This window comes from Channa argus, chromosome 8, assembly GCF_033026475.1.
Source record: "Channa argus isolate prfri chromosome 8, Channa argus male v1.0, whole genome shotgun sequence".
NCBI lineage: Eukaryota > Metazoa > Chordata > Actinopteri > Anabantiformes > Channidae > Channa > Channa argus.
In genome coordinates, this window is record NC_090204.1 from 24,487,023 (window position 1) to 24,511,559 (window position 24,537).

General features: G+C 39.8%; 1 protein-coding gene across 1 annotated transcript in view; it reads left to right on the forward strand.

Annotated features, from left to right (window-relative positions):
* mast2 (microtubule associated serine/threonine kinase 2) overlaps nt 1–24,537 on the forward strand; it is a 148,682-nt gene that overhangs the window by 66,492 nt on the left and 57,653 nt on the right. Inside the window, 1 exon segment of the mRNA XM_067512236.1 lies at nt 22,927–22,958. Coding sequence (XP_067368337.1) covers nt 22,927–22,958 — 32 coding nt within the window.

Here is a 24,537-nt window from a genome sequence, read left to right on the forward strand (position 1 = left end):
CTACACTTAATTTAACAGTTTAGCATACAGGGTGTGTTAGCCGTGTTTTTCCATGTCCCTGTCATGTGGCTTATTTGCTTGCTCCCTGGAGTCAAAGGTCACTAGTCTATCAGGACTCTGTCTGCCTCTATCAACACTTAAGTGTTTAAAGACCAAACACAGGGTAGATCTCCACCACTTGACCTCTGCCGGGTAAAAGGGTAAAGGGAAAATATTGTTAGTTGACAGGTCAGGCAGACAACCGTCCTTGTTTAGCTCCGAGGTCATTCTACTGAATCTAAGGGAGTCACTGTTTTTACATTGGTAATCTGTTCTTTCTATTATTGGACATGCGGGAAGAAAGGAAATATGAATCCAGGAGGGATAAAGGGGTGTGTAGTATCAGACTGTCCTCGGCCGGATACGATAAGAAAAACAAAGTACTAAACCATGAAACAGCTCTGTGCTAAGACGAGACGCATTGGTACAAAACTGTGTGTGTGTAGTGCTGGCTGACTGTAATAATGGGAGGACTGTGTTTTAGTTTCTGTCGCTTGTTATATTCATGTTGTAGACTAATAGTGCTAAATTGAATGGATGCAAATAAAGCTGTGCATAATTGCATTATACATGCGCTACTCATTGTACACATGTGACACCAGAATGACCTGCTCTTCACTGCAAGTTTCCTTTAATGAGAAACATTTTAAAGTATTTATTTACAGAAAGTTATAACACAAACGCTAATCTGTTGTTTCCCAATGTCGGCATCAAACCTCAGCATTTGGCACTAGATTAAAAGTAATAGTTGTACACTATTTAACATTTAACAAGTATTGATCTTTTAGCGGTAAACTTTTCATACTATTGAAGCTATTGAAACCCATTCAGTACAGTACAGAAACCCGGGTAAAATATCGAAATGGTTGTACTGTACAGCAATTGGGCAGCACGATGGTGAAGTGGTTCGAGCTGCTGCCTCACAGCTAGAACGTCTGTACTTTGAACCTACCTGCTGGCTGTGGCCTTTCTGTGTGGAGTTGACATGTTCTCCCTGTGCTTGGGTTTACTGTCTTCCCTGATTATTCGATCTTGACTAAACCTGCTTGTACTTATTCTTTTCCTGCATGTTTAATGTTATTAAAAAGTACCTTTTATTTTTCTGCTTTCATCCATTCATCCATCCACAAGCTACATCATACACATTAACTTTTGACCATTTTGGTGGGCCGGGCCTTGCTTGATAGGTGGTGTACACTCTAATAACTAGGTGGTCTGTCTCTAATAACTACTAAGAATTTACAAAACATAAAATAGTCTGTAACACAATAGTGTTTTTAAATCAAGTGTGTAACCACCTGGTTTTATACATGTGTCTGTGACCATGCGTCCCACGGTAATGTGATTAACAGGATTAGTGTTGCCATTCACTGCTCCAACAGCGGCATCGAGTCTCTGTCAGAAACAAACCCCTGTCTGTTCCTGATTGTCTATAAACCCAGAATCTTTATTGAAGCTCTGTGCTGACATCAGCTCGTCTGCATACCAGCACACATGAGATCAGCTCCTATCAAGTGACTTCTACTTCCATCCCAATTTGCTGTCACATGGATTTAGAGATGATTCTTGGTTGTACTCTGCGGTCCATCGGTGCACTCACGTTTCATGAAAATGAGATACAAGCAGGTTCTGTAAACCCACTGCTCCTTAGAGACAATTCCCTCTGCGTAAAGCATCTGCATCATCCTTTAAACAGTAGATAACGCCGTGTGCGCATTACCAACAATTATAGGGAGAAAGAGGGGCTTCAGTTATTTTTTTAGTACATTGATGTGGTATCCTACAATGGATAAACTGTAGGTTTCATGGTGGTTAAGACGAATAAAAGCCAAATTGTCTGTGGGATACGAAAGTGTCACAATGAAAATGGTCTAATATCTGTAGAAGTAAATTACAAAGTGAGCAGGATTCTTTCCTGCCATTGCTGCTGCTGTCGTTGGTGCTTGTTAACCAGCCAGCAAGCTGGAACCCGAAGAGAAACCTTCTCTATGATAAACCACAGCTGTGCACACAGAGTAAAAAAGCCTCAAGTCACACAAAATCTTGTTTTTAAATGGTGTTGCTTCGTTTTCACGAGTGATCTACCACAGATTTATTTCTTTGTTTTAAGGACATCTGATTTAACTATCTACTGTAGCTTTGAATTACTAAATAATACCAATCACTTAGCTATGTTGTTACAGAGGCCAGTCAATCTTGTCTAATAGTCAAGTAGTACAAAAAATAAAAATCACTATCATATTTGCTGTGCTCATTAAAAACTGACCTAGAATATGAAAGAGAACTGACTCAAACTGCTAAATATCTTCCAGTTTCTTGGTCAGACATAATTCTAGGCTCTGTGACTGGACGTAAAACCAACTCTATAAAATTGACACCGAAACCTCTTTGGGACTATGATACTGTATCTATGCAGAAACTTGCAGAAGCCACTATATCTGAAACCTAAAGATTCAATTGTTAGTTAGCGTATATCCTCAGTGCCAACTGTTGGCCTGACATAACACCCATTTAAAAAGCCTGGCACATATTATACTAGGTTGCTTGGTAACCTTTAAGAACAGTTATAAGGGTTTAAGGGAAGTAGATAAATCCCAAACCACAAACAGAAGTTATGTTTAACCTTCATGATTTTTTTTTTCTTTTTTCCCCTTTTTAGTTTTTCTGATTTGGTCCTTTTGTTTGTTTACCTCTTTATTGTTCATTCATTTTCTCTAACTTGTTTCTTTCTGTTGATCTCATTGACTCGAGTGTCTTTTCCTGTGTTTTTTCTGAAATCATACACTACATTGGCTGTAGGTTATAATGGTGCCCTGTAGAGTCAGTGGCTCTCACGATGATGGAGAGATTCCATTCTTTCCCTGCTCCACCTTCTCGTCCCCTCCTCCCCTGCTCCTCCCGCCACAGCCAACCAAGCGTACTGCTCTGCCTTGCTCTCAGCCTGGTGAAATATTGATCACGCAGAGGTAACAGGCTGTAAAAAGAAGGGGGGGGGGGGGATTTCACTTTTCCTTCTTTGGCTTTAACCCCTGAACACTAGTTTTCTTCTCAGGGCTTGAAAAACCGCAGCAGAACTGAGTAATCTCATGTTTTGGCAGAGAAACTGTGTCGGGGAAAAGCAGGTTGAGGAATTTATGATGGGTGAGTTAGTTAAAGGACAAGAGAGGAAAACACGGATCAGGCTAATGGACAGCAACATTCAGCCAATCGAAAGCCAACGGGCAAATAAAAGCACTACGTTTACTGCGAATGGAGTTAAATTCTGCTGAACGTTCTGCTCAGAGAGCGTTTGTATGTTTGTGATGGCGTGTCCTCGGTTGCTACAAACTAATGAAGACGTAGGCAAAGACAGCAGTTCACTAGCCTGCAGACGCTCTGTAACTTGGTACGGTTTAAGATTGAATATTATCAAGGAGACATATGAGACAGCATCAACAGTCTGCCAGGTAAGAAGCATGACGTGTGGCATTAGTGACCCTAAATGTAGAATCTAACTATCATCTCTTCCCCAGACTTTAACCTCTAAATGTAACACGACTTTAATAAAGTCTAGCATTGCACCTAACAATTATATTATTTGTCAATTCATACTGAATATTTTTTGGATTAAATACTGCACCACAATAGCAGAATGAACATGAAATCAGTCCCTATAACTGATCCCTGTCCTCCCCTGTCTGCTGCTGCTGGGGACTCTGCTGACAGTTACAGGGTCCTGTCTGGTTTGGGACTGTGACTGTCTCATTGTCCACCAGAACCTGTGACACATTAGGTTGAACAGTTGGTGCATTAAGTGCAGCACATCCAGCTTTTGATGACTTCCAGCTTTATGTGGATGTAAAGCTAACGTGTTTGTAGCGATTAACCAACAAGCTTGTTGTGATTAACATATGACGTGGATGGAGAACTGCGGCCACAGCTGAAATTATTGCTTTTCTGCATGTTTATGATCGTTTCATTGATCATTTACTCTTAAAGAGCATTGGTGATGGTGTCCGGTTGGGTTAAGAATGAACTTTGACTTCACCTGAGCTGTCTGCTCCCTCTCTGCTGCAGACAGGGACACTTGGGCTCCTGAGCTCCTCCCTTGCTCAGACTGAGAGAGAAGAAGCTGCTCCACAATTTCATTTTCTGATCCGCTAATCTTAGTAGTGTCTTGAAGAATTCATATCCAGTGATTTCAGAACCCATTTCAGTAATTTCTTTATTGTCCCAAGATTTTCCCAGGTACAGAGTCTTTGTGTGCTGTTCATTTCTAGCCCAACTTGTGACGTGTTGACGCGTGTCTTGTAAATAGACATATTTTTGTGATCGATTATGTTGAATACGTCGACACATCAATCCAACCTCGGATACAATCACATGCCCTCATTCATCATAGTATCATTTTGAGGAGAAACAAAGCAGTTTTTTATTAGCAAATGGGGTCTAATCACTGTAATAGGATTGTGAATGTTGAAATTTCCATTTATTTTTATGACTCTTACATGTGTAAAAGAATTGGAAATTTGAGTAACTACTATTCCATGACACCTAATAGAATATTACATTTACATTTATATTTGAGATGTTCTGAACCAGTGTGGGTATATTTTAAAGGACCTGGGTAAAGTGTCTGTGTAGCTGATGTCTGTAACACTGATTTACAGCGAGCAGAGTGTTGATGTAGTTTCAGAGAATCCAATGGAGTGAGAGGGTTTCATTATTCATTTATAACAACAATGTGAACTTATAAAACCAATTGATCTGACCTTGATCTGTTGTGGCTAAGATGACAAAAATGCATAAATCTGTAAGTTGTAGTTGCTCATAATGTAACTAGTATTAACTTTTATATTTTATTTTCTCAGAATAAATAAAAGTTTAGGTTTATATTAAGGAGCATCTTCTTCCCTCCAGTTGATTTTCATTTTCCACAGCTTTTTGTCCTGGATTTTCTCTGTGGTGAATCAATACTTTGTGCCTATTAAGCGGAGCAATAAGTTGTGACCCAGTCCACTGTTCTGTTGAAATCACTGCAGCTGCTGTTTATCAAGAGCCTAGAAGAGCAGCCACTATGGCTGCTCAGCATTATCTTAGAATGCAGAGAGCTATTAATGGACTGTGTGTGCTCAAAGAAAAATGGCTGTAATTTCTACTAGCTCCCTGTTAGTCTATCAATAAGCCAGATAGATACAAGCAGGCTAGACAGAAAAAAGAGTGTTTGTTGCTGTTGACTCTAAGGGTCTCTGCATTAAAGTAATTGATTATCAGTGATTACCATTTACCAGTGATGGAGCAACATTTCCCTATTTGGAAATAGTCTCGTCCCATAAAATAGAGTTGCCAGAAAAGACACTATTTGTATTTATGAATAACCCTCGATAAAGAATGGGGGGGAAAACAAAACTAAACAGGCGTGTGTGTGTTTCTGTGTGTGTGTGTGTGTGTGTGTGTGTGTGTATGATAATATGTGTTTGGTTTTTTGGAGTAAAGAAATCTTTGGTTTTTAGGATGGTGTTAGGCCAAAAAAAGCAATGTGAAGACGCCATCTTTGGCTTTAAGAACACGTGATTTAAATTCTTTGCTTTTGACATCATATGAAACAAAACAGTCTGTTGAGATAATCAAAATAGTCACTTGCAGACAGAATTTGAGTCTGATAGTAAGTTTGGATTTACTTATTAGAAGCTCTGAACTCACAGTTCCCAAACCTTCACCCTACATTGTAATTAAATACACACAGCTCTCTCAGTGTATTTCTTACTTGAACCCAGAGAACCTTCTCTGCATGGCTCCACAACCATCCTCCTTTTTTCTCTTTACTCTCCTCATCCTCCTCCCTTCTCCTCCGCCTCCTCTTCCCCTTTCCTTTCATCCGTTGTGCTGCGGGCAGACATCTCTCCACATGATAAAAGCTAAAGCCCAGAGGGTGGCAAGCCTGCTGCCATCCTGGCTGTCGAAGTTTAAGAGAATGACGGAGAGAGACACAGGGAGGATTGGAGGAAAGCAAGAGGCTGAGTGTGACAGAGATGTACAGCACTGTTTGACTTATTGTAATCACCCACAATACTCTCGCTGCTGAAAGAAAAGATGGGGAAAAAGAGCAGACAGCACAGATTTCCTTTGTTTGTTTCCCTCGTCTGTGAAACGCTGTGTGAAACATTGAACACTTAATGCTTGAGCGCCGGAGATTAGCTGCATTTTCAGCCACAGTTTGGAAGCTTATCTTAGGTTGGAGTTTGTTTTTCTACATTTAGGAATCCCAAATGGGGTCAGGATGAATATGGAAGGATATGCTTTTCTGAATACTCGATTGGATATGATGTTCACGGTATGTTCACTATATAACTAAAAGTTCAATAACAGTAATAAATGACTAGTGCTTCAGGTGAGCGTAGTAATGAGCGCAGGTCAATAGTGGGACTAGTGATGTAGAGGTCAGGTCTGAAACTGACGAAATATTGACTTAAATCATGACTAAATATGTGATCAGACATTATGTGCCAGTAATTTTGACACAGACACATTTCAGTCTGGACCAAAACTAGTGAATCAATGATGTAGCTCTTATGTACTTACAATAAAACATGAGTCCAGCTAATCACTAACTAACCAATAAACTTCAGCTTCATGCAGAATGTGTTTGGTAAAACATGTGACCAGTTAATGATCATCCCAATATTTCCCACCACTGGGGCACAATCGCTTCTCTCCATATTGATGTATAATATTAAACCTTGGTTGGTTTGCATTCAAAATTATTATTATTTTTTTTCACATTTATGCAAGGCTGCTGCAATAATCTTGAACTAGTTCTCACACAGCTCATTACCCTCAGTGAATCTGAACAAAATGTAAACTCCATAATTATCAACAGTTCTTGTCTGTCACGTGTTCTAGATGATCAAGTCTAGTTTATTTCCTTTGAGGCTCGGTCCATTCCTCCCTGGTAGAAGCCTTCTGCATGAGCTTAAAACTAAATAATGGGGTTATGTTGTTGCTCTGACCTTCATGAAAAACTTCTTCAGAGTTTGTGTTTCTTCCCACAGTTTTATGCAGCCTCTCAGTTCAGGAATGCACCACAGATCTGGTACTTAATTACCCATGGCACACTGCGTCGGCTCAGCAGATGTACCCCTGGTTTGTCCCAGGGGTCGTGAAAGCAGCCGGTGTTTGCGGCCAATCAGGATGAAAGATTGTGCAGCTGGAATGACACCATGAGCTCATCAGGGGAAACATTTCCTGACTTCGATATCTGATCTGGAAGTTTCTCATTGCCAGCATAATCACATATGTCCTTCTTCTCAAGTGTTGGTGGATTCAGGATTCATACAGGAGCTGTAACACCACACAGAGGGTTATTGTCAGAAAATAATGCCGAATATGAGGATGCATGGGTGGCTGGGGAATGAAAATGGGTGGCAGCTTGTGCCATTGTTAAACTCAATTTGTGCTGGACTGTCAGTCAGAAAACTCTCATATTCTGTCTTATCTGACAGCCTCTGTGCAGTTTATTAGCATCCTTGGGACAGATGTCATGCAGTGGAGTCTGAGCAGTCAGAAACGTAGACTGAGAGAGCTAAAGGTCACACTGCAGCAGCCCTCGGTCCAGACCCAACCCCACTGCCTCATACATGAAACCAAACAACAAAAACCAGTACAGTTAAACAGACAAACAGTTCTCCCCTGTGGTAAATGTAACTATGACGTTTCCTCCACCGACACTTGGAGGACACTGAACCCGTTGTTTAAAAAAATAAATAACTTGGACAGAACTAGTACACTGTGGACATTTCATCATCATTGTTTGCTGTCACCAGAAGTCAGTTTGACACCTTCCACCATCCTGCACAAACCATAGATAACCCACCACTATATGTACACAAATTTAAATATAAATTTGACATTTAATTTCTATTTATAAAACAAAATGCCAGTTATTCTCGGCCTGTTCTTTAGCTCTCCAAGCACAAAGACCCAGGTTAAACAGAGCTTAACGGATTTATCTGGACTTTTGCTGTTGGCTTCGTTTGTCCTTTGTTCTAGAGAGAGATGGATCGTCTTAGAGAGTGTGAGAACAGAAGTCCTGTTGTTTGCCTTTCGTCCCTCATCTCTTAATAGGCTCTTGTGCTTTTCTGTCTTTTAATCTCTCTTCTGCTGCATCACTTGCTTTTTACACTTTCTTACTCCTCTGTCATACACTGTTCCTGCATCTCCCGCCAGCAGACTTTATCAGCCAATTAGACATGAGCTATGAGCTCATCTGGTAGCCACGACGACCGCTGAGCGAACAATATGAGCTCATCCTTTGAACAGCAAGTGTGAGAGGCTAAAAGAGTGACCTTAAACCATAGGAACACTTCAGCCAGCTGGTTGGAGAGACAGACAGGCCTGAATGCTGAGATCTGAGAGAAGGAAGGACTAAAAGATAGACAAAGGTTCAGGATGAAGGAGAGAATAAAACAGCCACTGTACATCACTGAGTTTCACCTGTATGGTATCCTGCTCGTTACAGGCTGAGAGTTTTGTACGTGAGGACAGTTTGAGGTAAATAACTACCAATTACTGTTATAGTTTGGGATAATTATAGTTATAGCATCCTTCAATATGTTTTTGCATAGGTTTACAGCAGACATTTGAACAGCGAACACGGAGAGAGGAATACTGTAGGTATGCAATGCAGTGAAGGTCGCTGGAAAAGCTTGTTTGCATTATTATGATGCCACTGAGTTGCTGTGGTGCAAACTGCAGGTGGAGGGCAGGAAGTGATTTTCCCCATCAGATGTTACGCCTGTGGCTGGCATGGTTTGTTTTTTTGAGTAGAAGGATGTGTAGAGGACACCATGCTGTGCCTAATATCCTTTAAACAAGCACAGCATGGGCTTTTCTCCATCTTGCTCCTTGTGCTTGGCACTTCCCGTCCTTCATCTGGAGATTGCAATCAAGATTCCAGAGTAGAACAAATTAATGGACCAGAAATGTTGCACTTGTGCACAATAAATCTCAACCCCTAGGCCACTTGGACTCCCCATTTCTGCACATTTAATGTGAGTTTACCACTGGCCGGCTTAAAACTAATATATTTGCCATTGTAAGAGTGTAACGAAACTCCTCCCAGGACATTAAGCTCATTACAGTTTCTTTGGCTTAGTACCTGTGTATGATTCGCAAATAATTACTACTGGAATGGTGTAATTCACTTCAGTGAAGGTCTCATAAAAGGGCAATTTTAGCAGTATAATGGTTTTATAAATATAGTTCATGTGTTGTATATTATTGCTTTCAGTGAAAATCATAAATATTAACATCTTAGTGTCAAAAGGCAGCAGTTGATAGATGACACTATCATGCAGAGCTATGGAAAGCAAAGTTAAAAAGAAAGAAACAGCTTTTTACAAACACAAAGGTTCACATCTTTCTACTGTCCACTGATCTACCTGCTGTACTGATGTCACAGGGGACAGAAAACCCTCTTTTGCTTGTAAAATAAGAAAAGGGGAAATGTAACATCGCTCCTCCAACATTCTACCTCCTTGTTGTCTCTTCATGTCAAGTTCATCCACACGGCTGCATTTGGCCGGCGGGCAGCAAACTTCAAAGAGTGTGAAATTGAATGTCTAGACGCCACCGAGTTCTCGCTCAACACAAACAAGCACACCTCTCTCTGGCACACACACACACACACACACACACACACACACACACACACACACACACACACACACACACACACACACACACACACACACACACACACACACACACACACACACACACACACACACACAGAGCCTTAGTCCAAAAGCCTCCTGGCAATCTCTTTTCTGAAAGTCAACAATAAAAAGTTTATTCTGTGAACAAACGGTTGAGTCCTTTTGTTCGATAGCTGTTATTTGATTTTGCACCTTGGTTGCTGTAGTGAAACTTTTTCATTTATGATCTTGGACACAAAATTGGTTGTATTCAACGTTGGTGCCACTTCCTCACAAAATAACTGCCTTTTCCCAGGCCATTACAATATTTGTATTCCCACAAAATAAAAGTAAAGTAACAGTAGTGATTCACCAACTTTCACCAACTAGAAGATTTTGTTTGTGTTTATGGCACATTTCCTATATAATTCAGAGATTGTGGCAATAGCAAAACTATTCCACAACATCTTTCTGGCCACAACTTTCAACTGCAGACAATATTTGCAAATGGAAAGAGTAATAAGACAATAAAATAAAAGCATGACCATCATCAAATAGTAAACTAACCAAATGCTGGATTTTTTTTTTTTAGAATTCTTCTGTATTCCTTCTTGTACAGAGTTATGATTTGCGTCACGGCTTCGGCTCAGTGCCCCTGTCTTCATCGGTTCATGCCAGCTTAGCGTAGAGCACTGCCCTTCAGAATTAAATCAGCTTTTTTACTGTTGCAGCGCTAACATCTGCGCTGGTTTCCTCTTCATAGATGTGCTTTTTATGCTTGAGCTGGTGGAATAAATTCTCATTTCCATCCATTCCTATAGGTTTTTGGCACAATCTGCCAATCACATGTTTGATTTGTTCCTGAAACACTTTAATGAAACGGCTACATCTTTTATTTTTCCCCCAACTAACTCCCACTCAGACTCTCCCACCATGTAAGCTTCCATCATGTCAGTTGTGTTTTTAGGGACTTCTCGGATGTCCATGTGACGGTGCACTTAAAGAACACATCACATCATCTTTTTTGCAATCTGACAAATTCCTACAGTGCTGAGCACCAAAGTTCCCAGAGATTACTCACTTTTAAAGCTTGACTTATTACAGAAATTTCATTAAAATTTAAATGATTACGATTTTCTCAGATTTCATTCTCAAATTGTGATTAACAGAACACCTTGAGGAGGAAAGAAATCAACTGTCCATCAGCCAGCTGATGCTCTGGAGCAAGCAGAGAATATGTTAATTGGATTTTTACTCCCATATGTGTTTGAGCAGCTCTGATTTAAATGAGAAGGAAAATCAGAGCGGTTTGTCTAACTGATGATGATAATTACTGAAATCCTCAGTGGCTGCCTGCTCTCAAGTGTGGAGTAATGTTTGCCCCTCTTGCAAACCGTCTTCCCCCTTCACATCTTTCACTTCATCTGTAATTTTCGAGGCTACCCACCCGTCACTGAACCCTTACCCACTGTAAGCAGATCAGCACTAACAATGAAGATGAGCCGTGAGCGGGAGAGCAGTCGGGAAGGAGAGGAGACGAGGGCAAGAAGGAGGCAATGAAAGAGCGCTTACATCCAGATGGATTACACGTCGGCCTTTCTGCTGGCTGCTCGCCCTCCAGGGATTCATCACCCTCTTTAACTGTCTATCAAACTCCTCTTTGTCTCCCTTTCTCTCTTGTCACCCTTTAATCATTAGTCTTTCTGGCTCTGTTCAATCTCATTTTCTTCCAGTGATTAATACCATCACAGAAAGTTCCCTCTGTTGCTTTAATATTTTATCATCCAGGTTTTCATCAATCTATGTTCTTCTACTTCTTCTTGCTTTTATAAAATCTTGAAAAGTTGGGTTGGCAGTGGTGTAGATGTTTGAAAGGTTTGTTGAGGCAGCTAAAAGTCATAAAGTCCAAATAACAGAAGGAAACTGTGAGTCAATCATCAGGACTTTTTCCATCCTTGAACAACGAGCTAAAACATTACGGTCGTCCATAAAGACACGTAACAGGCTTCAGTGGGGATTCTGAAGAGTAAATGTCCTCCACCTCAAAAGAGTCCACATGTCACACTGACCTCCCACCCCCTCCTCATCCTCTCCCTTCTCCACTTCTCTGCCTTATGGTCACTTTTTGATATTTTTCAAACTAATGCAGTCGGTGGAATAAGACCAAGAGGTTTAGTTAATCTTAACACTTCTCTCCGGGTTCATGCTGCCTGATGGGAAAATAATTACTGATTTTAAGCGACATGTTTTTCATCTGCTGGAACTCACTGACAAAGCATTAAGATGTCCCCATCCCGATACCAGTTTATCTGTCTTTGGGAAAATGCCCTTGTGTAGTTACACTCATGAATGATACTGTACAGCATACTGTGTTAACCCCCACAGGTACGTGGGAATTAAGACATGTCTGTGGTTTAAAGCTATTTTATGATAATTGATGAACACAAATGCTCACATCCCGTTACCAATGGTTGCACTCATGTTTCTCAAGACTATTTTACTGTTTGCAACTGACCAAAGCGAAACCCGGAGGAAATCTACTGTTTTACCTGAAGTTGGCTTTGTTTTACAAAGTTATTTTACCTCTATATTCTTCTGGATCTCACCTCAAGTCTGTACTTTGTCTTTTTTTTTTTTTTTTTTTTTTTTTTTTTTTAATAAAAGTTGCTATGTGTATAAAAACCCGGTCATGGCCATATTTGCTTTGGCGGAATGGCGGGTTTGTGTACCTTAGAGCATCCAGCTGTTAGGTGAGTGCTTCTTCCTGACTGTCTAGAAGCGAGACTAGAAACAGTTTAGCTCTGGTATTGGTAATCAGCACATGTACTTGGTCTGGGGAAAAAGCGGTTTCGATAAATCTCTAGAAAGTACAATACAGCAGATATTGTTCAGGTGTGGTGGTGTTTGAAATAGGTGTAATTTGTTTGAGCTTTTTCTACACACTGACTTTTTTCACATTTGTTGTTGATATTGGTAGCAGTCCACTCAGCACCTTATACCTTGTCTTTGTTAGGTCCAGTGCTGGGGGGCAGTGTACACTAGACAGACAGACAAGATGGGATTTTGCAGCAGAGAGGTGCAAATTGAAGCAGTTTTCAGCTGAATGAAGATGGGATGACAGGCGACGCGGTAAATCGAGCGTGTCTGGTTTCCTCATAATAAACTGAAACAGCAGGAGCGAGGGAGGACAGGCCACAGGATGAAAGAAAAGAGAGGCACACAAAGGACGTGAACTGACTTCATTTCTTTCCATACATATAGATCACTTTGTTTCCAACACACACATTTGAAGACAGCGTTGTGCCTTAATGAATCTGTAAAAGCAGAGAGGTCTGCTGCAGAGCTTGAATCTGAGAGCTTTGCTGAAATCTGGGTCACACACATGACACCGAGGAAGCTTCACCTCTTTTTCAAAAAGCATTTTTCCCATTTTTCTGAAGCTGCACCATATGTGCACACATTTGTTATTGTTCTTTTCTCGCAAACAAGCTGCTGTAGTGCATCAGATCTTAGCTTGGGGTTTCAGGGGGAGTAGAGGGAGGTGAAATCTACTTCTGTCACTCAAGAATAATTCTCCTCAGACCATTAGACCAAGTCTGCGTTAACACCCATCTATAGTTCAGTTCTTCAAAGACCATATAGCACATTCTCTGGCTGTAGGCAAAGACACTCATCTAATGAAGTCATGTTATTGAAGTCATTTACATTTTGAAGACATCGATACAGAAATATTTAACAGCTGCTCACACACTGGCTTTATACTAACCAATTTTCAATTTGTAAAATCCTATCGGCAATGTCACTGCTGTGGAGTCCAGTTTATATCTTTGCAGTTTGAGCCACCGCTAGTGGTTTACACAGGCACGAGAAGCAGGGCCAACCGTATTGGTCAGTGTTTGTCCAACCCAGTGATTGCACCTTTTTCGTCTTGTCACATTTTACATATATGTAAGTGGTTATCGGTTCAACTAAAGCGTTTTTTTTCCCTTTCAGATTAATTTTAGAATAATGTTTAGAGACTTGTAGAGTTAAAGCTATGAAGCAAAGAGAAAGGCCAATGCTAAGAGAGAGATTATAAAATGTCAGTTGTAATTATCTAAAATTGCAAAATGCATTTAAAAAGAGTGAGGAGAGAAACTGTGTAATGAGGCTCTGCTTTCTACTCCCAATTTTAACAAAGGTCTGTGTAAAATGTTGAGCTCCAATATTGGTGCTTACAGTAGTTTTACAGCAGGCTTTGTGGCCCCTTTGAAATTTCCTTCAGTTTTACTTAAATATTACCTAAAGTTTGATCAGAATTTCCCACTGTGCATTGAACTAATCAAAGGGAACTCGGTAAACAAGTGGGACCAAAAACTGCCATTGATAGTTTATTTATCAAAGAAACCGATCAAACTGGAAATATTTTATGGCATCAGAATGTGCACTTGCAGTGTTATACATTTATTTGATTAATTAGTGAAATTGTGATGGCAGGTTTAAGATCTCTGCTTGTTTTGCTGCCTCTGGACCAGGATTGGCTGCCATCATCGATGATGCTTTGAATTTGTAGTTGTACACACAAGCTCTATGGGAAAAGGTCAAGGTACCATCCTGTGAACTGTAGCAAACACACCCTCATACAATAAGGACCTGATTTACTACTTTTGTTATTCAATAACAGTGACAAGTTTTAGTGAATGCGGTTTGTTACATTCAGGTTTTTACGTATGGATTTCCTGCAGAACAATAAATCATGCCATAGGTTGAAGGATAGTTGTAAATGTTACCCTCCAGTGATGAACGATTCAGCTGGAAGATAAAAATATTTTTATATCGGCAATATTGTTCATCCCCAAAAGACAGTTACAGTATGTGTGTAGTTGTCTGCTGAATACAGTCCCAGTGGGGATCAGCTTAGCTTAGCATGTGGAAACAGACACAAGACACCTCATTGTTTTAATTGTGGTAGGGAAGCTTGATTCAAATCCACCTGCCAGTCTGACTCAGTATTATCTGCAGATAAAACCCATTCAGACATTGCAGATTTCATCTGAATGTGTAAATTCCAATTAGGATTAGCTCGCTTTCTCTACCGCTGCTGATAGCGGCATTAGCTTGTCGCTAGAGGAAGTGTAGGGCTACTGGAACTCATGATAGGCAAGTTGATGAGGCCAGATTAGTCCCTTTCAGCTTGGGGCTGTGTGTGTGTGTGTGTGTGTGTGTGTGTGTGTGTGTGTGTGTGTGTGTGGGCGGGCGGGCGGGCGGACGGGCGGGTGGTGTTATTTGTAGATGAAACTAATCATCAGGTTGTCTGTGGAGGGGACGAGCACCAACATGCTGCCTGGATAATTGTACGCTTCTAGTTATCCGTTTGTCCGTTTGATAGACCTCACAGCTGCATGCGAGATGTCCTGCCGTTTCACAGGAAGTGGGTGTGGAGCGATCTGATGAGTGAATAGTGCAGCTGTAGAGAAACAACAGATAGAAAGATGAGTAAAAGAGGCTGTGCAGGATGTGTTAGAAGCTGCCACCCTGCTCAGGGTACATTCAGGGACAGTAGGAAATCCTACACTCTTACATTAGGCAAAAAATATTTAAAATATTTCCTTAATTGATTGTTACCGTTTGCCCTCTGTGGACACAATTATTCAAGGCGGAGGCAGATGGGTTTACAAAGTCCATCTTTGTAAGCCCCTTCCTCTGTGGGACTGACAGGACATTGGGATATCTGTCTACATTCTGGGCTTCAGCTCTGAATATTTTTTTAGTTTCTGTTGTACAAATAAAAAGACCGTCATCTGCTGATTCCCCCCCATCCCCCCCCCCATCCCCTCTCTGCATTATGTCACCTGAAGGGTTTAGATTTGGTGGGCCGCAGCTGCAGAGCTCATCTAGAGCTCCACTTATCTCAGCTAAGAGTCCCACTTTCACCTCACTCAGTCATGTTAATGATGACACACATGTATAATGAGTGGTCCTTTTCCTACATCTGAGCATTACCCCCCACACACACACACACGCACACACAAACACACTTTTACTAAATTAACTATTATTGGCATTAGTGTTGGAAGAGTTATACCTGCTCATTTAGAAGATTAAAAGCCAAACCAAACAGATGTCATCCCCCTGGTGACACACACACAACTTTTCGTACCCAGTTAAGGAGATTAGTTGTGTTAATGTGTCAGTGTTTGGCCCAGATGAATTATAATGCTCCTTAATGGCTGTGTTAGTCTGGGACACAAATATATTCACCCTTATGCCCCATACTCGCAGTGAAAGACAGACACATGCACAAACACACATCGCTGTTAGAGCCTTACTGGTCCCAGTGGGCTTCTATGTGTGGTGTAGGGTCTCTGGTGGTGGCCGTTAAGCAGCAGCAAAGCTTTCATTAGGACGCTGCTCTTGGTCACAGAACGCCACTAGACAATTAGCTCTTTCACTTAGAGCAGCTTTATGGTGCTGTTTAATGGCTGTTTCACCTCAAGGCTGCATCGTCAATGTGTAGTGTTCTCACATGAACGGTGTCATTCATCATCAACAACAGGCTTTTTTTTTTGGTTCTCCCTCACTATTGATATTTGGGTGGATTTGTATCAGAAGTAGTAATACTCCACACTGGTACTGTCTTTTAATTCACACATCGCTGTGGTAATTGTAGTATAAAGGTTGTGGAGTAAATCAGCTCTAATCTGCTTGATTTACAGTAAACAAAATTTCTGATTTGTTCCCATTGAAAATTTGAACATTCTCCTCTGTTACGGCGCTAAACTCACCACTTTTCTTCGCTCCATCAATTAGTGGGAATACCGTGTCACTTCAGTAGATAATTACACTCCTTTCTACCTTTTATTATGATGAATGCAGCTCAAGAAGTATAATCATTTCTTACCACGTGTGTTTAATTTACTCATCTGCAAAAAAGGTAAATCACTTAAAACTGATCAAATTACAAGTACAGCCAATACATGTACACGTTCACAGTAGAAGCTTATGGTAATGATCAGAGTAAATAGAAATAATGTTTTTATTTCAGACAGAACACTCTAAACAGTAAAGTGGTGAATATGATGGATGTAATGCTTTACAAATATATATTATACTGAATAAATAACTCAGCCATTACTTCACTTGTCACTTAATGTTTTTAACTATGCTTTTAAAAGCCGGTTAGGTGAATTCAGCAAACAACCTTTAGACTTGTTGTACAGTGTTGCTGCGTGGCATTATACCATTTCTCTTTATGGACCAACTATGTTTGCTTTACATATAATGCAAAATATGGTGTTTGATTTTACATGAAAAAGTACAAATAAAATGATACAAAATTAAATTGGTCTGTTTAATGACCACACTCATATGGATAAGGCTAATAAATAGAAAGCATGTTGCCTTAAATCATTAATGACATTTGGTTTAGTCAAAAACTCATCATAGAAGCTGATTTAAACAACTAAACAGATTTAATTACTGTCATAAAACCATGTGATAATGACTTTTTACAGGCCTGACACAGTTTTCTATTCTTCAAGATTGTTTCACCTCATTATCACCAGTCATTACATCAATCTAGATTAATGAGGATATTGTTGCTCTGTCTGTACTAGTCTACTAAAAGGTTATTATGTCTTACTGTAATTAATCCAGCTTCCATTAATGAATCAGTCTCAGGTCTTTAGCCTCAGTTTTCTAAAGATATGCACCTATTATGCCAACGTATAAGGGATTTTGAATTGACTTACATTTATTTAGTACTTTCTTGTTCAGTGCTGTTTGGTTACAGCACAAATTCAATTCCTTCTTTTAAAATCTGAGGCCAAACCAGGTCAGTTTTGCATCAGGAGCTGAGCTGATTATACAACTTTAAATAAGGGCTTGTAGGCTGTGTATGAGAGTTATTACCATTATTTTGAGCGATAGAAAAAAAGATTATACCTTTTTTATTTAAACCAGATAAGAATAAATTCATTTCTGACTTTGGAACCAAACCTGGACTGTCTTTTAGCAACATATGACTTTATTTGTTCGGCTCTGTGTACAACTCCAAATGAAAAAAAGTTGGGAAGAGGTGTAAAACGTAAATAATAATATTATGCAATAATTTGCAAATCTCATCAACCCATATTTTATTCACAGTACGTAAACAACATATCAGATGTTGAAACTGAAACATTTTAATATTTCATGGAAAACATTAGCACATTTAGAATTTGATGGCAGAAACACATCTCAGAAAAGTCTGAGGGTGATGTTCACCATTGTGCAGCATCCGCTCCTGTTTAACAACTGTCTGTAAACGTCTGGGAAGTGAGGAGACCAGTTCCTGCAGTTTAGCAGAGGAATGTTGTTCCAGGATTCTAACAGTCCTGGGCCTTTGTTGGTGGATTTGTTGTTTTATGATGCACCAGATGTTTTCTAGTGGGGAAAGGTCTGGACTGCAGTCAAGCCAGTTCAGCACCCGGACTCTTCTCCTGTAAAGCCATGTTGTTGTGATGTCTGGATTGGAGCATATGTTGCTCTAAAACCTCTATGTAATGGTAATGTTTTCGCAATTTTACGTTGAAGAATATTTCTCTGAAATTAATTCACAATTTGTAGATGCAGTTTGTCACAGATTGGTGAACCTCTGTCCATCTTTACATTTGAGAGGCTCTGCCTCTCTGAAATGCTCCTTTTATAACCAGTCATGTTACTGACCTGTTGCCAATTAACCGAATTTGTTGTCAAATTTGTTTTTGATTTGTGCCAATTACATTTCCAGCCTTTTGTTGCGCCTCTTCCAACCAAGTTCACAATTAGCTAATAATTTCTAGGACTAGTAAAATGTCTTAGTTTAAACCTCTGGTATGTTGTTAATGTTCTATTGTGAATAAAATATCAGTTGATAAGATTTGCACATCATTGCATTCTGTTTTTCCCAATTTGTGGGGAATTGGGGTTTGTGCATGTACTGCACAGTTTACACATTGCATATCTGTTTTTATTAGTGTGCGTTTCTAAGCTTCTGCCCCGTGTATTGATGCACCGTGTGTGTGTCATTGTAAAGTCTCTTTGTTGTCCCTGTTTTTCTCATCAATATTCACAGTGTTGATAATGAATTCTGGCTGCCGGCGTCTGCAGCAGCTCTAATTGTCTCCGGTGGAGCTCGGCTTCCCTGCATCCTCCTGTTAATTGCATGTTTTTATTTCAACTAAAACATGTTATTATGATTGGGCCCCTGGGTGGATCAGTTAAACACACACACACACACACACACACACACACACACACACACACACACACACACACACACACACACACACACACACACACACACACACACACACACACACACTATAGTTTGATAGATATGTTGTAGACATTAAAAAAAAAAGCATCACCAACAGGAGAATACATTTAAAACCTAGCATGGCTTCTTGGATAGATGGTGTTGAATGACATTCTGTTTTCTATTTTAATAGACCTGTGTGGTTTTGCTGAAGGACAAGTGTGTATAGTTAATAAACAGATGGAAAATATACAAGTTTTTTTACTAATAATTTTCACTTGAAATTAAGTGCATTCATTTCAATCTGTAACCCAAAACGACGGCCATTGTTGCTTGATTGGCATCTTTTCACACAGGGCAACAACTGTTAACATTAAATGAAAGAACTTTTTGCAAAGTTGCTTGCTTAATTATCCAAACAACATGAGGTGAGTCGACTTGATTCATTTGCTCATTGACTTTAAATCTGTACAAGTGGTTCACAAAGTTGGAAAGTATTTGATGGGAGTTTAATGTTTGCAGCTGAACATTTGGCGTTTGCTTTTGGCAGAGTAACTAGGAGCTAGAACACCTACTTAACCTTGGGCAGATGAGAACGGATATTAGGCCATTAGATAGAGTGATGCCTTCCTCTGTGGACGCATTGAAGACTTGAACACTCTTTGCTTTGTGAAAAAATAAAGCTGTGCTTTATTTTACATGGCAAACGATTGATAGACAAAATAACATTGGTTCATATCGAGAACAATTGCAATTTGTTGCAGCCTCTTCTTATGAGTCCTGCCTCTAATGATCTTTCATTTCATCATAGCAGTACTTTCCCCTTCTGTCCTTCCCACACCCTCTTCACATTTACATTCTCAAATTCCCATCCAGATTTCCATCATGTTTGATGGAAATGTTTTTCCATCAGCAGCAGGTTGGTTTCTGGATGACAGCAGGGATGTTCTGTAACCAGTGAGGAATTTTGGATCACGCTGAACAACAAAGTTTTTCCTCGACCGGTAAATCGTCCCTCTTAGTCCATGCAGTTACATGTTACTGAGCTGTTACCTTTTCGCCCTCATTTCTTTACCTCTTCTCTGTCCCGTTCCATCTCGCTAATTACATTACACCCCCCCCCCCCCCCCACCGGCTTCCAGCCATAAAGCCTATTATCAGTGTGTGTATTGCATCAGGAAGATTGCTTCAGGCTTTGTGTTCAGCTCCCCTTATCATTGCCGTCACCAGGGATAATTTCGTCACAGCTTGCTGTTGTTTAACACAAGCAGGCTGCTGTGTGTGTGATTTATTTATTTATTTATGTATTTTTTTTAAGTGTGCAAACCCTCTCGGGTTATTTTAGCAGGGTGGCTTTAGAGGTGAACATCCTCCCTCAGGGCTTGGACAGCAGCAGCTGTGACACACTCGCACACAAAACACACAATCTAATAGAATAAACTTACAGACAACGGTTTGAGACTAGCATCATTTCACTTACAGCTCTATGTGGGCAGATAAATGATAGAGGGTCTCTTTATGTACTGCTGTGTGATCAGACAGGACTTTGAACGTGAGGGGCTTTTGCTTATGACTCTCTTATATTATCCTTAGGGGTTCAAGCCCCAGTGTTACCAGAAAACCTACATAAGGGCTGTAAAAACATATTTGATTTTGTTAAATATGTGCATCTCCTGGTATAAGAACCCTCATTTTCATCTATGATTTCTATGTGCAAAATGGAAAAAAGTGCAGTATCATTTTTTTATAGTAATTTTTTTGTGTGGGGAACTTCAAACATTTCTGTCGCATTGATCCCAGTTCCATTTATGGAATCCATAAATCTCCGTCTCATAAGATCCAGGATGCATGAAATTGTACAGAATCTAATAGATGAGTGGTTGGTTCACCATGAGAAAGTTAGTGGGCCAGTGTGCTTAGGCTGTGACACGTGCTAATTTATGATGTTGTTACTTTGTCTAAAACGTTGTTATATTACACAAATTATTATAAAAATCAAGCATATATATTCACCATATATCCGTATGAATATTTATGTCTAGACCCATGAGACCCAAAGAACTTATCCAGTTGACCAGCAGAGCAAAAAGCTTTTCTTTGTGGTCTGCTGCTGCCATCTGTTGGAGAACTGGCATTGCATGTATTGTATTGTTTTATGTGACTGCAAACCTCTTCTGTAAACGTTGGTAAATGTTTGTAATTGGTTCAAAATTATATTCCGATCAAAACCTTGAGGATATTTTATACTGTGTTACAGCATTCATACAGCATTTCATACATACAGCATTTCAGCCACTGTGCCTGAATAAACTAAAGATTGACATTATCAAATCTAAGTGTCTAAAATCTTACATTGGTTCTTACCTGTGACACTTTTTCAACTTCAAGTCACCAAAGTCATAATTAGTGGATTAGACTAATGTGAAGTGCTGGTGAATAATTAGGATTATAAGATTTCATCACTGCATTATCTACAGAGGGGGGTCAGGTCCAAATGAATGAATGCACAATACTGAAATTAATTAATTTAATAATTGGTTCATGTTTTAAATGAATCATATTCACCACACAAACACTTAAACCAACAGGCAATTAAAGTAAATGAATTGATGTGAGCACAAAGACTTTGTCTAACAAGTCACAACATCTGAATTCAGCCATAAATCCACCAGAACGTCTGTCTCTGCAAACGTGATCTTTCTCTCATATCAGCATCTGCTGTTTGTGTTTTTGCTCACTCAAAGAATTATCTGTGTTTGGAGTTTAATCAGATGTGTCCGTTTTATAAGCAGAAGAAATCTGCTCAGCTGTAACATGGAAATAGGACCTGCAGTGTAAACACTCAGAAGGACTCAGCATTAAAAGTTGCCACCTCTCCCATGATGCTCGAACCATTTCCTGTCCCTCTGGTTCTGGACAACATCTGTTCAGCAGACTAATAAAATCACACGGTCTGGTCTGACTGACAGGAACACACACAAACACACAACCTAATTGGTCATTTTAGACTGTTCTGTTCCAGTGGGACAAAATGAAAAGTAGTTACATTTTGATTGACGATATTGTAGCACACAACACATTGACTGACACTGCAAAGCATTCACTCACTCACTCACTCATCCCCTCACTGCTTCACAGAACTCCATTATGCCCATTAGCTTCTCTGTACAGAGTGATACGAAGAGATCGAGGGAGTTTATCTGACTCTGATGACACAGCCGTCCCACGCAGGACCACGGAGTGTATGTTAGAGTGTGTGTGTGTGTGTGTGTGTGAGTGATACGCAGAAAATGTGATGGATAAAAGCAGATTTGGCAGCAGAGTCGAGTGCTGAGCATGAGCCAACATGAGCCATGAGCATTTAAAGTTTCTTTAATCAATGATAGAGCTGCAGATTTTTGAAACACCGCAACATAAATGTAGGACTCATGTTCTTAATATGGCTTCACACCTGCATTTAGTAGCTAAAACCTAATTTGCAAAGACGAACATTCCAGCTTTGAGCCTCCCCTCTGTGCTGTGCTCCCGAGCCAGCAGCTGGGACAGTAGTAGGAGCTACAGTAACACCTTTCCTTAAAACAGTGTTTTTAAGAACTTTTATAAGTCATATTCAAGGGGTAAATGTCTGGTTAGACAAGTAGTTATAAGAATTATTGAAATTTGTGAAATTAAACAATTTCATTCTGCTACACACTCTGAGGTGACCTGACTATTTCTTATCAGGATCACACTAATAACAGGACAGAGGATCTGTGAAGACTGAGCTCAGTCACTGACAGATTTGAAAAAACTCTTTTATGGAAGCTGTTTGTACACGTTGGGTCAAACAGTTGACCTTTTGCTGCCCTGTCGTTACTAAATGATAAATCTCTCTGTTTATAATATTTTTTTTTATTACAAATGAGCTGGTAGTGATGGTGAAGATAATTAAAACTCTCTTTTTTTTCTCCATTTCAGAAGGAGCTGAGCCTTCCCAGAAGAGGCAGTTTGTAAGTAGCCCCCCCCCATCCTTTCTGTCTTCTGTCTAATCGGGGCCTGTTTGAAATCTATGGGGTTGCAGTGCAAGGAACCAAACCAAGATGCACATATTATTATTTAAAATTAGTATTTTATTTTTTCAGATTCAATATCTATAGGGCATATAGCAAAAAGCTAATTTGCAGCCCCTGGTGAGGCTTTTAGAGGAAATCAGATCAAATCCATATAAAACAGAAGGATCAAAAGAAGGTTCATCATGTATTTACAGATATTTCAGGTTAGAGATTGATGGATAGAGAGAGAGAGAGACCTATCTATATAGCTATCTATCGATAGATAGATATATTGATATAGCTTTTTTTAATAGATAGATATATATAGATGGAGAGAGAGTTTCCAGTAAAGGGTTAAAGGACAGTGTTGACAGGTCACGGTACTTCTGTGTTCTGTGTTTTAGCAGAACAGCTGAGCATCAAACTCTAGATAGATGGGGATCTATTTATATCTGTGTGTGTGTGTGTGTGTGTGTGTGTGTGTGTGTGTGTGTGTGTGTGTGTGCGTGCCCAGCAGCTGACTTACTGTCCGGTTACAAATACTCTGCATGTTTGAAAGCTTGCAGCCTGATATTCAAGCATGTTTTACTTATGACGAACTGGTGGGATATAGGCTTGGCCATTACACTGTGATCATTATCTGTAATTAGAGAGTGGTGGTCTTCACTCAGGCTGGAGTTTCCCTGGTTTGTGGGAGTCACCTTAAACAATGGGTCAGGAACAGTTTGATGCTGCTATTGGGATGATTACATTGGAACTTATTCTTCTCTTTCTCATCTCTTTTCTGTTCAGTTGTAAATCCTATTTCTAAGGATCTGTTTCAGCACAACTCTCCCTAATGCTGAGGGGGCTTGTGAAAGTGGGCATGTATGTGTGGTGAGATAGTGAGCAGTCCACATAAAAAGTGTACAACACCTGAAACGTTCGAGAAAATTTCCTGCCAAATGTTGAGCTACAAACATTAAACTCCCATCAAAAAAAAGCTTCGTAGAGACCTGAAGGTTTCCTGCCCGAGGTGTTGGAGTGATCATCAAAAGGTTTCTTTAGAGAAAGTTCTGATTTAGGATCCCAGATCACCTAAGAGAGAGATAGAGATAATAATATCTAACAAACTAACTAAATAAATAAAAAGCTTCTGGTTGTATATCTGCTGCTGTAAAGCCTCACAGTCTGATTTACAGTTTGCTGCTGTCTGCCGAGCTTTGCCACAACTGTTAATAACGGACACAGATCAGGAAGTGATGAACAAGCAGGTCTTCTGTCACTGAATGTTAAATCAGAGGCTGAAAGTGCATCATCCTTCACACCTTTACTGCTGTGAGTCTCTCTTTCTCTGTCTTCTCATTTTTCCTTTAATCTTTCTGTGAAGCACACACAGATTAGATTTTCATGCAGGTCGAAGCCATAACTTTTACTCAGAATTGCAATACAATTATAATAAAGAGAAAGCAAACATGTGCATATTACAATATTTTTATATATATTATAAAAAGTATATTAATTAGTGCATCATCTTTGTTGTAACTGAAAATGTAGA